This window comes from Triticum dicoccoides, chromosome 2B (genome assembly GCF_002162155.2).
Source record: "Triticum dicoccoides isolate Atlit2015 ecotype Zavitan chromosome 2B, WEW_v2.0, whole genome shotgun sequence".
NCBI lineage: Eukaryota > Viridiplantae > Streptophyta > Magnoliopsida > Poales > Poaceae > Triticum > Triticum dicoccoides.
In genome coordinates, this window is record NC_041383.1 from 712350347 (window position 1) to 712364495 (window position 14149).

The 14149-nt window shown below is 45.4% G+C and overlaps 1 protein-coding gene and 1 long non-coding RNA gene across 2 annotated transcripts; one reads left to right on the forward strand and one right to left on the reverse strand.

The window, feature by feature from the left end:
- Window positions 1-12: 12 nt before the first annotated feature.
- Window positions 13-2135, reverse strand: LOC119368447. The gene is made up of 3 exons (XR_005176645.1): window positions 2101-2135; window positions 1525-1777; window positions 13-150 (listed from the first exon to the last, which is right to left on the reverse strand). It is a non-coding gene; the product is annotated as an uncharacterized LOC119368447 (long non-coding RNA).
- A 7375-nt stretch (window positions 2136-9510) lies between these two features.
- Window positions 9511-12677, forward strand: LOC119368448. The gene is made up of 2 exons (XM_037633706.1): window positions 9511-12517; window positions 12619-12677. The coding sequence occupies exon 1, from the start codon at window positions 10043-10045 to the stop codon at window positions 11567-11569; it is 1527 nt and encodes a 508-aa protein (XP_037489603.1). The 5' UTR covers window positions 9511-10042; the 3' UTR covers window positions 11570-12517; window positions 12619-12677.
- The last annotated feature ends 1472 nt before the right edge of the window (window positions 12678-14149 follow it).

Here is a 14149-nt window from a genome sequence, read left to right on the forward strand (position 1 = left end):
CTTCTGGCAGAGGTGAGACTTTTGTAATGGGCTCAACTTATTGTTCAACGTCACCAACCTCCCAGTCCCAGGTGATGCCCTTATCCTACCAGCTTGTGACTATCGTTCTGTATTATCTCCTTCATTACCCTCATCCCCCTGCACAATATCCTGAAGGTGAAAAAGGTGATTAGTTAACACTGCATAAAAAAATTGTTCTTCTTCAGAAATCTGGATTAAAAAGGTTGAGGATGCCAACACAGTATTATGTTTGTTGTGCAACTAGAAATGCTGAGGATGCCAACTAAATAGATACTCTTGTGCAACTAGAAATGCTGAGGATGCCAACTAAATAGATACTCTTGTGCAACTAGAAAAAGTCTTGAGTATGTCATCTAGTTAAAAAGTATTGTGCAACTAGAATTGCTAAGGATGCCAACTTATTGCATACTACTGTGCAAGTATAAAGTCTAAGGGTGCCAAAGATACTCTTGGGCAACCCTCAAATTTTTTGGAGATAGGACTAAATTATATACTCTTGTGCAACTAGAAATGTTGAGGATGTCAACTAGTTGTATACTGTTCTTTGAAACTAGAAATGCTGAGGATACCAACTAAATGGATACTCTTGTGCAACTAGAAATCTTGAGGATACCAAGTCTGAAAATAGTTATTCCGCACTTGCATGATGAGACAACAAATCATCACACCGTCACCAAACCAAAAACTTAGTTTATAAAAATGATGTTGATGTTGTTGAAAATACTAGCTGCATTGAGTTGTGCAGAAAAAGTACTAACCACAACTGTATGAAAATCCAGTTTTGCATTGCAGTTCGTGAAGCCATAAAAAATGTCTGCTCTGCTTCCATGACCAACGAAATTGCACATTCAGGTCAGGCTTCTAGATAAAAAATGCTAAGGATGTCAACGCAGTTACATAAAAGGCTGAGGTTGTCAACTAGTTGGATACTATTTGTGCAACTACAAATGCTGATGATGCCAACTAATTAGGTTCCCTTGTGCAACTTGTATTAACAAAGTTGCACATGGGCAGAAAAAAATGGCTACTCTTAATATGAAGTTGGCAACTGAAAAATAACAAGTCAATCAAACCAACTAAGTAGAAACTCTTGTGCAACTGCACAAGCCTGACTAGCCAATCAGTTTAATTCAAGTAGACCAGTGTGCATAAATGTTTGTGTAAACAACATAATCAACTCGTCGCACCCCATGAAAAACACCCAAAAACGCACATAAAGATCGCTCAAATTTCGGCAAAACTCCCACCTCCCAACAAACACCCTCACACAAAAGCACAAACCTCGGTCCCCCTGCGGCAAACTGCACAAACGTGACTAAGTAAAAAAGCCAACTCAGTAGAAGCTCTTGTGCAACTGCACAAACCATGTAGCCAACTTAGTATTATTGTGCTGTGCAACTTCCCAATAGTCATATCCAACTTATACTACTATCATAACCAACTTAGTACAACAGTATTCTACCAAAAAAACTTTCACCTAAGCAAAACTCCAGCAACTCATACCTCGCCAATCCAACGCGTTTGGTCGAGAACCACACAAACTATAACAATGACGCCGTTGTCTTGGCTGACATCTTGATGCCGCAATTCATCTGGTCATAGGACGGGAAGGCGAAATGGAAAATCTCGCCGGCGTCCATCATCCTACTGAAACCTTACCAAATCCGGGCGAAAGTTCTGCATAAGCATGCCACATGTGTAAAATGAATTGTCTACTCCCGCGGAAAAATGATCCATCTACGACATTGAGTGTGTCCTGTAACTCCAAACAAGTTCAATAAGGTTCTGACATTGACATATAGACTGCATACACACACACATTGACCAGTCAAAATATACAGTAGTATTTAGTACAGTAGCAGGAACAAGATCACATGTTCAATTGCTGCTAGTACACAGAGGCAAGATAGAAAATCAAAAAACACAAGTGATCTTCTTTCAAACTGCAACCTTCGGGTCTCAGAAGCTGTGATGTGATGGATAAATATGAAAGAGGAAAATGTCCTAATACACCCATCCCAAAAAGACCGATAAATCTGAAGAAAGGGAAGCACGCAAAAACAGGGGAAGGGAACGAACCTCAGATCTCTTCCGTCCAATCCATCCAACCCCAGCAAATCCATCTACCTCGTCAAAGATTCTCGCCGGCCTCCGTCGAGCACCCGAAGCTGGATGAACGGGGCAGAAAGGCGGCAGAGGCTCGACCGTCGATCTTGGTGCCTGTCATGGGAAGGAGAGGGGGGACTAGGGCGGCGCCATGGGAAGAATGGGAGGAGCAGGGGCCAGGGGCAGCGCCCGCGATGGGGAAGAACGGGAGAGCAGGGGCAGCGCCTGCGACGGAGAGGATAAGGCTCGGGAAAACCATCCCGACAAAGTAGCACCTGACCCACACGCAGGATGATAGGAGCGAGATCGTGTGGCCAGCAGCCGGCCGCTCGACTCGTCTAAATAGTGCGCGTGCACTTTTTAGACTTTAGGTATATACATGCGCTTTCAAATGGGAAGTGCAGCCGCGTCATCCTTCCTCTCCTAGCCTAGCCGTGGACCGATCGCGAGGAGAGAGCCAGCCCTCGAGCCCGGCACGCCACCGACACGTTTCCGCGTCGAGCGGAGGATCCATCTCGGCGGCGGCGAGCGCCTCCTGCTTCCCGCTCCGGCGTACGCCGAGCGTCATTCCCGCGCCTGCTGAGTCCACGCCGCCTCGCGTGATCGCGCTGTCCCCCGCTTCTCGGGCAGTTCATCTGCAGCGCACGGCGGCGAGAGAGAGAGAGAGCTCCGTCACGCCCGCATTGCACCTTCGTTTGGCACTTGAGGTGACAAGTCGAAATCTCAAGTCCTCTTCCCTCCCTGCTCTGTTTCTATGGCGATTAAAGTTGTATCTCTGTTTCCATGGCGTCTGCAACTTGAGCTAGTATATTTCTGTGGTGTTGTGTCGTAGGCGCATCAGGGATCCGCGACGTTTTTCCATGAATTTTGTTGGCAGAAATCTGGATTTGCCGTGTCATCAGCTAATTTTTTTTTGGGTGATGAGAAATCCGCGTTGAATAGGGAGACGCAGTAGTAGTATTATTATACTAGCTAGCCGGAGGCGCATAAATACGGAACGGAATACCCAATTCCCGAAAACCTCCCCTCCTTCCTCCCGCGTGGCGACAGGGAGGAACCCTAGTGCGCCGCCGCCAGAGGGTGCCCGGCCGGCGGGGCCTCCTCGCCTCCCATCTCGGCGGGTTCGGCGCGGGCCGAAGCTTCTGGGCCGGGACGCCGCGGCGCGGTGCGCGAACGCAGCGATGGCGTGGCGGCGCGACGGGCTGGGCGGTGGCAGGGCCCGCCTCTGTTCACGGGCGGCGCAGGCTGAGGGCGGCTTCGGCCGCCTCTTCCGTGTCCATCGGCCGGTGGAGGTGGTGGGCTCGTCATGGCGGCCGGGCGTGTGGCCTTCTCCTCCCGCGGGCATGTGCCGACGGGATTGCGGTCGGAGCAGGTCAGTAGTACTCCCTCCATCACAGTATATAGGGCGCAGTTTCAAAACCAGATTTTTTCACAATCCCTTTGAAATAGGGCGTACCTCCTTAATTAGGCTATTAATTACTTAGCATTAGTACTCCCGCATGCATGGTTTGGCTAGTGGGAACATGAATTCTTTTGCCTCCCGTATGCAGGTGTGAACATGAGTGCATGTGAGGCATGCAAGTGTGAACATGAGCCTACTCCCGCATGCAGTTTCTCCCTCCCTCTCTCCTTCGGCTCCCGCATGCAACATGTATAAAACCGCTGCCATGGAGGTGCAAGGCGTGGTGGAGTTTGCTCTCTTTCAGTTCAAAACAGTCCACAAATTTTTTGATAAGATTAATGAAACTAATACTCGAATAGTAGCACCATCACATGAGGCAGTACAAATCATGTTGAGTTCAAGAACTCAATTGCTTGCTCAACATATTCTAGATCAATCGTCAAACGAACCAGGAGAAGTCCTTATCTCTCTAATGCTTTTTTCTTCAAGTGAGGAACTGCGTAGTGGATAGACCCTTTGTGCTTGATGATCTCTCTCTTAGTAGCACCATACCCTTTGCACTATCAAAACCCATACCCTTTACTCGAATAGTAGCACCATACCCTTTGCACTATCCTCCTAGGACATTTACAAGCTAGTGCAACAGCTTTAGAAACTCCATGCTTCAACCTATTACCCGTACCATTACGGGCAATGATCTCAGTATATATGTGACGCCTATCATCGATACGGTACTGTCTTCTTGTCTCCTTGTTCGACAAAACATCTAGATGCATTGGAAAAATAATTAGACAAATAAAAAATATGGAAGGTTAGTGAAAGACAAAAATGTGCTAAATGAGCTTACTCAAATCGATAGGTTGTCTTTGGGTTTGAACAGCCTCTTGACTAGGAGGGTATTCGTCGGCATGTGAAAAATTTGGGTTGTATCCAGGCCCTCGGTAGCCAATGGTACCCTCATTTCCACCAATACCTTGTGAAAATGAAGCATAGTAACCATGTGATTTTAGAAACAAATGTGCATGAAAATGATTGTTTATGTGATTTTAGAAACAATTATCTCTATTGATCTGGACATGAGTAGTCCATCATGACCGAAACATGAGTACTCCATCAACAGAAACATGCAATTCTCATGGAGTAACAGAAACATGAGTAGTCCATCAACATCAACCGAAACAATTAGGGTTTAATCTTGATTCAAAGTGACAGACAAAAATTGCATGATCTATGAGACTATAGGGTTTCTAGGGTTTACCTTCTCTGCTTCCACCATGGGAGGATCCTTCACTCCGATTGGCACCGGCGCCGGTTCTGAACGTGAAGTCCAGGGACTCGCTGCCGCCGCCGCCAAACGATATCCCGCTGCCACCGCCACCGCCACCGCCAAACGAGATCACGCCGCCACCGCCACCGCCAAACGAGATCCCGCCGCTGCCATTGATGAGGTGAAACCCCATGAACCCTCCGCTGCCTGTACCGGCCTCGCCGACGGAGGCACTCCAGTTCGAGGAACCGGCCTCGTTAGGTGCCGGAGCGCGAGATGGGCGTGTGAGGCCGACGTGCCGTCGAGGCAAAGTTGTAGGAGGAGGAAGACGCTCGAAACCTGCCGTGCCGATGGAGAAGGAAGGAGCACCAGAGCGTCCGGTGAGACCAAGAGGAGGAAGACCTCCGGGCGGCGGCGATCTCGGCTGGAAAGCAACCCTAGAAAGCCCACGGAGGCCAAGAGGAGGAGGCCGGCGATCTGCACATTGCTGTGGCGGCGTCATTGGAGAGAGGAGGGAGGAGAGAAGATGCCGTCTGTACGTGTCCCTCCATCGCCGCAGCTAATTATAGAGCGGATCGGCGGGAGCTTTGAACTCCGAAATTTTCGTTTTGTATTTGGCAGCACATCGGCGGGAGATGGAAACCGAGCGGGGGAGAAAGGAATGGCGCGGGAGGAGGAAGGAATGGCACGGGAGGAGGAAGAAACCCGCTAAAATTTCGCTCAGAAACGGCTCCACCAATGCATGCGCTCTGTTTCAGTTTTTATTGGACGTGGAGGTTACCAAGCGTCATTTTAGCGATTCATTAGGCGCCTTGCCATCAATTTCGCAGCACAATCGACTCCTTAATCCCTGCCTATCAGAAGGCACCTTGGTCCCAGAGCGACGCCATCAGCGCCCTATATACTGTGATGGAGGGAGTAGTAGAGTAACGGCGCAGAGATTATCTGAGGCCGTCGTGACATTTAGCTCTGCTGAGATTATCTCCTTCTCTAATAGTACCCCAATGGTGGTGATTTTGCTACTAGCTTTTCTAATGAATAGTATAATTTGTTCTAGTTGGATTAGGATGTTTGTATGTCTGGAGTAGAACATTGTCCCTTCATTTCTGGACTGTTTGATATTTATTAGAAAATGCAGAAAAAGAGTAGATCATTACGATGCATTTTGTTTATTCATAGTTATCGTGAACTCTAGTTTACAAAGATCCATAGAATTTCGTCTGATGTAGTAACCCAACCTGTAAACTCAAGTCTTCTATGTCCTTTTTTGTCCCTTGTCTTGATCTCATGTAGGGCCTAAGATTGTTGTTCCTTTGTGCATGGAGTCTTGGTTATGTTCATTTCCTTTTATTTGTTGCTTCCTTTTGTCCACTGGCGGAGCCTCTTGGAGGCCAAACGGGGTCGTGACCCCCCTTCCAAAAGTCTAATTTCCGTTTAACTATGAATACTAAGTGTTCTGACGCAACTCACCACATACGTACATGGTTAGCTTGATTGATTTTGTATGCGTGTAGCTACAGTATGTGAAGCTCTCTCGGCCAAAACTCTACATGGCTTGCCTCCATGCTTTTCATCAATGATGATTTAATTACTGAGTAGTCCTTGCAATTGCTCAATCCTGTTTCCTCCTCGGTTTGGACTGCTAACCGCCGCACAGCCGCCGAACCAGTGTCGCACGTTGTTGCGCACCGACGACTATCGATGAGCCGAGCTGACATGTTTCGTATATATTTGCTCTTACTCTGAAATTTAGCCCCCTCTTGATTTCTTGGCACGATCTGCCACTGCTTTTGTCTATGGTTGTATTAGCAGCCTGCTGATTCATTTTGTTTTCTTGTCTGCCTCTGTCGTGTTATTGAGGCTACCAACGAAACCAATGATACACCTGCTGGCTATTCCTACAATACATCTACTCGTATATATACTTTCCTTCGTTTCTCTGTTCTTTACTGTCTGTTTGATTGTTTCTTCTGGTTTGGTGATGACCTTGCTGCTCCGTGCGCTATTGACTGCTGCTGTTACCGTTTGCTTCATGGGAAAACACTATCTCCCTTATTTGCTCTTACTTGTTATTTATGCATCTTTATTTATTTGATATCCTCATGTGTTCATCCCTTTTGTCTGGTGTATGGTGGGTTATTCCTTAATTAGTATAGACAGGATTTACAGTAGGTTGGGACACTTGTTTATTTTGTAAGTTAGTTTAGCTATATTAGCTATATTATACTATAAGATGTATATGGTAGGAAGTTAACAAGTGAACAATGTTTTGAGTTTTCAACGGTATCCAACCATTGCGTTTCTTCTTCTTTTACATGCAATGCAATAAGAGTCATAGGGAAGGGCTGAAGTTTAGCAATCCAAGAGTCATAGTTTATGTTTAGTAAGGATCTTCTCCTCCCCTCACTTCTCTCACTTTGGGTTGTTGCTGGCCTTTGTGTTGTTGCTCTGTGTTGTGGTCATCTGGCCAAAAATTTCTATTTTTTTTTGGATATGTTGGCATGGTTCAGTGTAACTTAATTGCTATGGTTTAGTCCTAGATATCTCTATAAATATTCTGTTAAGGCTTACAAATATCTACTGTTGTTATAGCTGATATCCTTGTGTTGGCTATCACTGTGGTACATAGGTAGGCTTTACGTTGCTGTGATGCTAAAGATGCTCAGCTAATTAATTACAGTATGCTAAAGATGGTCAAATGGCTCATTCCATATGGTCTCTGATGCTTGCTATGGTCTCTGGATGCTCCCCATTTTTGACTGTAGCTTAGTTTCCTAACTGTTGTTCTAGATACTGTCACATGCTATCTAGCTTAAGGCTTGCTTACAATTGTAAATTCATGGCTTAATTGGATACTGTGATTACTAATTGATTCACCGTTCTTCTGTTTAGCATGGACTGTTTGCTCTATTTCCACTACTTATGGTAGTTCTAGGGCACTGTTCAATATACTTGCTAGCATGATTCACTCTTCTGTTTGGTCGCTGACTACTCCCTGGTCGTTTCAAATAATGGTTGGTTGGATCCTATAGGCTGAATCTATGATGGTCTGTTTAGGTTGCAAATCATGAATGAGTATTCTGGTCTTCAAGTTACTCGATATTTTCTCATTTTAATGTTACACACTATTATTTACCTCGGAATCGAGCATGTGCTATTATGATAATGAATTTTTGCGCACTTCTCAATCTGATGCTATTTTACATTGTGTGTAACTCTAGTTATGGATCCAGCTGCCTACGATGATTTGCTGTTAGTTGGTTCACTGTATCATGGGTTCAACAGAGGGAGGCACCTGCGTCTCTCAGCTAATCAGGGGTTTGAAGAGAGACAGTGGTTAAATAACGAAGAAACCAGTGCTATGATGCTCAACCCGCAGATCTTCAGAAACCCACATGGTGTGTTACCCGATGATCAGGCATTTACTGTGGACTGTTATTCCCTGCTGGTTGATACGGATGAGTATGATGGAATGATGGCACGTTCTGGCCCCAGAGCTCAGCAGCAGCAGTTCTGGCCTTACTATGGTTCAGTTGATCATCATAATCCCATGAAGCGGGAATATTTTGCTGGCATAAGCAAGAATCTTGCTGCACACAGAGGCTCTGACAATGAAGAAATCATCTGCAAGAAGTATGAAGTGAAAGGTGCATACAGGTGCCGCCGGCGAACAATCCTGCCAGATAACCTTTTTGCTGTAACCGGCATTCACCCCCCTGTCCCTAATATGATGGTACTGCAATACCAGCTTACTCCAGATGCTCTTGTAGCGAACCGTCTGCACCAGGCTGACCTAATGGCAATTCATGTCCAGCAGCAAAGGGATGAGCTGGGCGAGGGTTTGATACCTCTGTACGGCGGCCCTGCAAGGCCACCTGGTCTCCTCTAGTGAAAAGAACTACCAAGCGAGGAAGAACATACATGCAGAGTCTTACACGGTCCATTCATCAGCCCAAGAGGACGTGAAAGAAGTGTGGCTACTACATGTAGAGGCAGTAGTTCCTGGAACCGGAGAATAGAGTGGACAAACGTGCTGAGATTGATGAGTGGGTCATCACCCTGTGGGAAGCATATCGCCTGGCGTCTATGCTTTTCTTCCCACTGAGATGGTAACGAAGTTCCCTTCATAATCCAGGCCGACTTCCTCCTTGCATCTTCAAGAGAGGCTATTCTGTTTGACAGTCCGTGGAACAAGGGGATTCTGGTCTGTATCCCAAGTGCTTTCCTGAAAGCTTTTGTCGCACTTGTGAAGTCTACGCTGATGCACCAGCAATGTCCTTTGCCTTCTATGTTTAACTTCCTGCTGGTCGCTAATCCCACAACTTGAGCCAGTTAGGCCTGGCATCAAAAACAAGATTCTTGTCGAGGATATAGTACCGTGTGAGTCTCATAGTTCACAGAAAATATTTTGCAAACCTGGTGAGGTTGGACGGCTGAAACCGGCCTTTTGGAGTATTCTCAGCAAGGCATGGGAATCTGGAGTTGACCTGAAGGATCTCTCAACTCATGGCAGCTACATCCTCAGCTCTCATTTTGACAAGTCCACGTATAATACCGTGCTATCATTTCTTGGTGTTAGAAGTGTGAGCACCGAGTGGTACGTCAAATGCATCGAGGGCTCTAATCTTGTCAAGGAGGTAAATGAACAGATTTATCTCGAGGTTTTATCCTTTGTCGGAGACAATTGGCAGAACTGTTTCTCCGGTACAAAAATGATGTCTATTCCCCTGCTGAAGTATGTTGATCGGAACAATGCTATCTCTTTCTGGAGCATTTCTAGAGCTACTCAACTGAGTGACAGATTGTGCATTGCATCTGAGAAGAAGTGCATACCTAGCTCTTGGTTTTCCTGAAGACACAATTGCTGGCTTCAGACATTCCATTCATACACCCTCCAGATGCAAGCTTTCCTACAGTCTCATCGCCTCTAACCGTTGACAATGCAATCTTGCTTTTGCAATGGATACAGAGTCTCAAGTCAAGAAGGTACAATTACCGGCTAAATTTCTGGCTTGTGTAAAACAGGGAAGTTGGCTTAGGACATCAGTTGGGTACAAGCCACCAAATCAATCATTTCTGTCCAGTTCTGAGTGGGGAGTTCTTTTGCAAAGTGGCTCCTCGTTTGTTGATATACCGATGGTTGACCAAAAGTTCTATCAAAACAAGCTGCATACAGGGAGGAACTCAAGGCGATTGGAGTTAGATTTGAATTTCAGGAGGCATCAGCGTACATCGGCAGCCGCCTCATGTCTATGGCTGCAAGCAATACGCTGATCAGAGAGAATGTGTACTCACTCCTTCGGCTGATTCGGTTTCTTCAAGAGAAAGTTCTATCTCCAAGCGAACTCATCAACAGTGTCAAAGATGGACAGTGGATGAAGAGTACTCTCGGCTACAGGTCTCCAATTGGTTGTATCATCTATGATTCAGGCTGGGCAGTTGCATCCTGTATCAGTAGCCAGCCGTTCCTTGATGTCAAGTTCTATGGCGACGACATCCTTACCTACAAACCACAGCTCAACTTTCTCGGTGTTCTTGTTGAATTTAAAGACAGCTACAAACTTGTGATTGATAATTTCAAGTTCAGTTCGGCTGCTATTACTCCTGAGGCTACTGTGCTAATCCTCAAATGTATCCAGCATGTGAACTCATGTGATGCCTTCATAAGGAAGATCAAAGATTTAAAATGGGTGAAGACCAGTGTGGGGTTCCGTGCTCCTAATGAATCTTTTCTTGTGGATCCTCGATGGGAGTGCCTTCTAAAGGTCTTTGATGGGGTTCCTGTAGTTGATTTCAGATTTGATGGGAGTAAGATTAGTCCCTACAAAACAGAGTTGGAGAAGACCGGGTTGATAACAAAATTGGAGGCGGCATCAAAGGCTATAGCTCACTTGTTCAAGCAGATGGTTCTGAACTCATCACTTCCAAAGGCGAGTGTCCTAGCCCTGCTAGCATGTTATCTGCAGCTGAAAACACAGGGCGCACTCCCTGTCGAGCTTTTCAGTTGCATGCTGAATGAGAAGTGGTTGCGTACATCGTTCGGTTTCAGATCTCCCAAAGATGCAATCTTGTTCAATGCAGAATGGCAGTGTCTATCATCAGTAGCAGACTTACCTTTCATAGATGACGGTGACTCTCACCAAGGTTTAAGCAAAGAAATACATGGTTATAAAGATGAGCTCAAGAATTTAGGTGTTACTACTGAAGTGAAAGCTGGTGCTAGGTTTGTCATCAATGGCATCAACATTCCCAAGGATCCTTTACACTTGTCTGGAGCTAGTGTCTTGTCATTGCTCAGGTCCATTCGGAGCTGGTTGGCTTCTTCAAGTAACTTCCCAAAGGGCTTTCTAGAGAAAATCAAAGGATGCAGTTGGTTGAGGACAAAAGTGGGGTTCCAATGTCCTGATGAGTCGATCCTGTTTGATCCAAAGAATTCTCCCATTCGCATAGAAGATAGCCCTTTCATTGATGAAGCATTCTATGGCTCAGAGATAGCCTCATTCAGAGACGCCCTTGCGGCAATCGGAGTATCTGTGGATGTTAGACACGGACATGAGCTTGTTGCTCGACATCTGAAAAGCCACAAAAACAGGGCTACTATTTCTCGTATTTACACGTACCTTAAGGAGTGCAATTGGGAGCCTGCAAACAAGACGAGTGATTGGATCTGGATACCAAATAAAAAGAATAGTGGAGAGTGGGTGAGCCCTCTGGGTTGTGTTCATGATAAGGACAACCTTTTCAGCCTGCAGCTGCATGTCTTGGACAAATAGTATGACAAGAAGTTGCTGGACTTCTTTTCACATGTTTTTGGTGTGAGGAATGGTCCTAGCGCTGAAGATCATTGAAATTGTGGAGCACATGGGAGAGCACTGTCAGATGCGCTATCTCTAGCTGACTGCTCTGTTTTCTGGCAGTTCATTGCCAAGAACTGGAGCAAAAACACGGAGAAGCTTCTTTCTGCTTGTGTCAAGGTTCTGGTTTGTACCGATGGAACTATCGTTCTGTCAAAGAAAGAGGATGTGTTTATTCCTGATGATCTACTTCTCAAGGATTTGTTCGACAAGCTTCCTAACCGGTCATTGTTCATATGGTATCCATCTTCAAGCCTGCCTTCCATGTCTCAAGCAAAGCTGAACAACATCTACGGTAGCATTGGAGTCCAAGCAATATCCAAAGCTGTTGGGAAGAATGATTCACTCACATTGGAAAATGTCAGCCCAACAAAAGCTGCTCGGGGTAAGGTCATCAATGTTGGTGATAAAACTGGTCCTTGCTTTTCTTGCCGATCCTGCTCTCGACATTTCTGCTGAAGGGCGGCACAAGATAGTTTCCTGCCTGCTCAATGTGACGGTGCTAGAGACCAGTGAGCCAATCACGGTGGGATACAACGTGAAGCTGTCCTCTGGGGCCGTTTTGGATGTGAAGGCCACACGGAAGCTCCGGTGGGAGAGGGAGAGCTCGAAACTGTACATGCAGAAAAGCAAGCGTGCACCAGGCTACAAGGAGAAGTTGGAGTTCGCAACGAACTTTGCGGATGAGATATCCCAGGACCCAGGGGCTGCTCTTCGAGAAGGCAGATCAGATCCCTTTGCTCACGGAGCTCATTAAAATCGGCAGTTTGATGGACTTCCACGGTGCCACTGTCGAGTACCTTCTGAAATCAAAAAATCTGCAGCTGTTCCCTGAAGACGATGAATTCCTTAACACTGCATCCCTAGGTATGTGACTGATAAACAAAAAATTTCTCATCTTATGAGTCTGAAAGTATTTACCTCCTTATGCAGTTGTCTCCAACTCTTTGACGCTTGTATGCATGCAGGTCGTAGCAGGAACTGTTAGTGATCTCTGGAGTTGCTCTTGCGCATGCCAACACATGGGAGTGAAGTGGTGAGTGCATTGCTTGTTTGTTTTTCTGTAGAAGTTGTATCACCTCTGTAATTGTGATGGAAGCTTATGTAGTAAGCTCACTTTACAGGTTACTTGCTGATGGCCAGGTCTGCAGGAGCTTAATTGGTGCTTAAATCTGGAGGGCGCCTACTCGATTATCTTGTGCATACGTTTTGTCGCGATTACTAGCTGTGAACTTTTGTTTTGGTTTTCTCCTTTTATGAACCGGAACTTGTCTGTGTTTTTCAGTGTGAAATGACCCTCGTACGTACTGGTGCGTTATCCTTTCATGTCTTGTGACCATCTATTATATCTTGTTATTTAGCATGAATATATGTTGGACCATGTGTGAGCTTGATTGTGGTGGCCTGCTAAATGAAAGATGTCTGGTTGCCTTTCAAATCTTTCAGCATGCCCATGGTTTTTTGTGTGCTACTGAATCATAAAAGCTAATTGAGTGAGGAATGCTAAAAAAAGCACTGGTACTTGGGAGTAACTGTGGATTGATTCCTAATGTTAGCATGTGGTACTTGTGATGACAAACTTGTTTATTGCCGCCAAATGGAAAATGGTTGGTTGTCTGTCAAATCTTTCAGCGTATATATACATGAATATTATGCACGGGTTGTGCTTGTTACTGAAGGCCAAACAGTAGCAAATGTTCTGTTGATATGCCAGGATTGCAGGGAGCCTGCCAGTGACTGCAAGCTATCTCTGCTTGCTCGATTGGGCATTTGACATGTAGCAGAGGATCAGATCCTTGTTGCCATTACCAGATATGTAGAACTTTGTGTGAGCTTGCTTGTGGTGGCCTGCTAGATTAAAGATGGCTGGTTTAAATCTTTCTGCATGTGCATTATTATTTTTGATTGGTTACTGAATTGAGAAGAAATAATAGATTGAAATAAGAGAAATAAGAAATAAGAGAATTGAGAAGAAATAAAAGGTAAATTAAGTGAGAATTGCTGAAATGGCACTGCTACTTGGGAGTAACTGTTGCTGGATCTCTGAGCATCTTGTTCTATTAGCATGTATATTTAATGGACTTGTTTATCGCTGCCAAATGAAAAATGGTTGGTTGCCCGTAGAATCTTTCTCAGTATCAAGTCCAGTCAGTTGTAAATGTTGTGTTGATGTACCAGGATAGGATTGCAGGGAGCCTGCAACTGCAAGCCTATCTGCTTGCTCGACTGGGCATATTTGATAAGTATATAAACATATCTAACTGTCAAGATGAGATGCATCAGGTAAAAAAACTTGCAAAGGCTATCGGCTGCAATCTGGGCGGTGCAGCAGGAGTACTTATAGTCTGTGCTTTCTGGATATGTTCTACAGGAACAATAAAATGATCTGTCTGGTGCTGCAATAATAGTAAATTTTCTTGACTACCTAGACGGGCATGGGCATACATGCTAAGATAAGATGTGTACCATATAAAAAAAAGATGTGTACCATATATATAG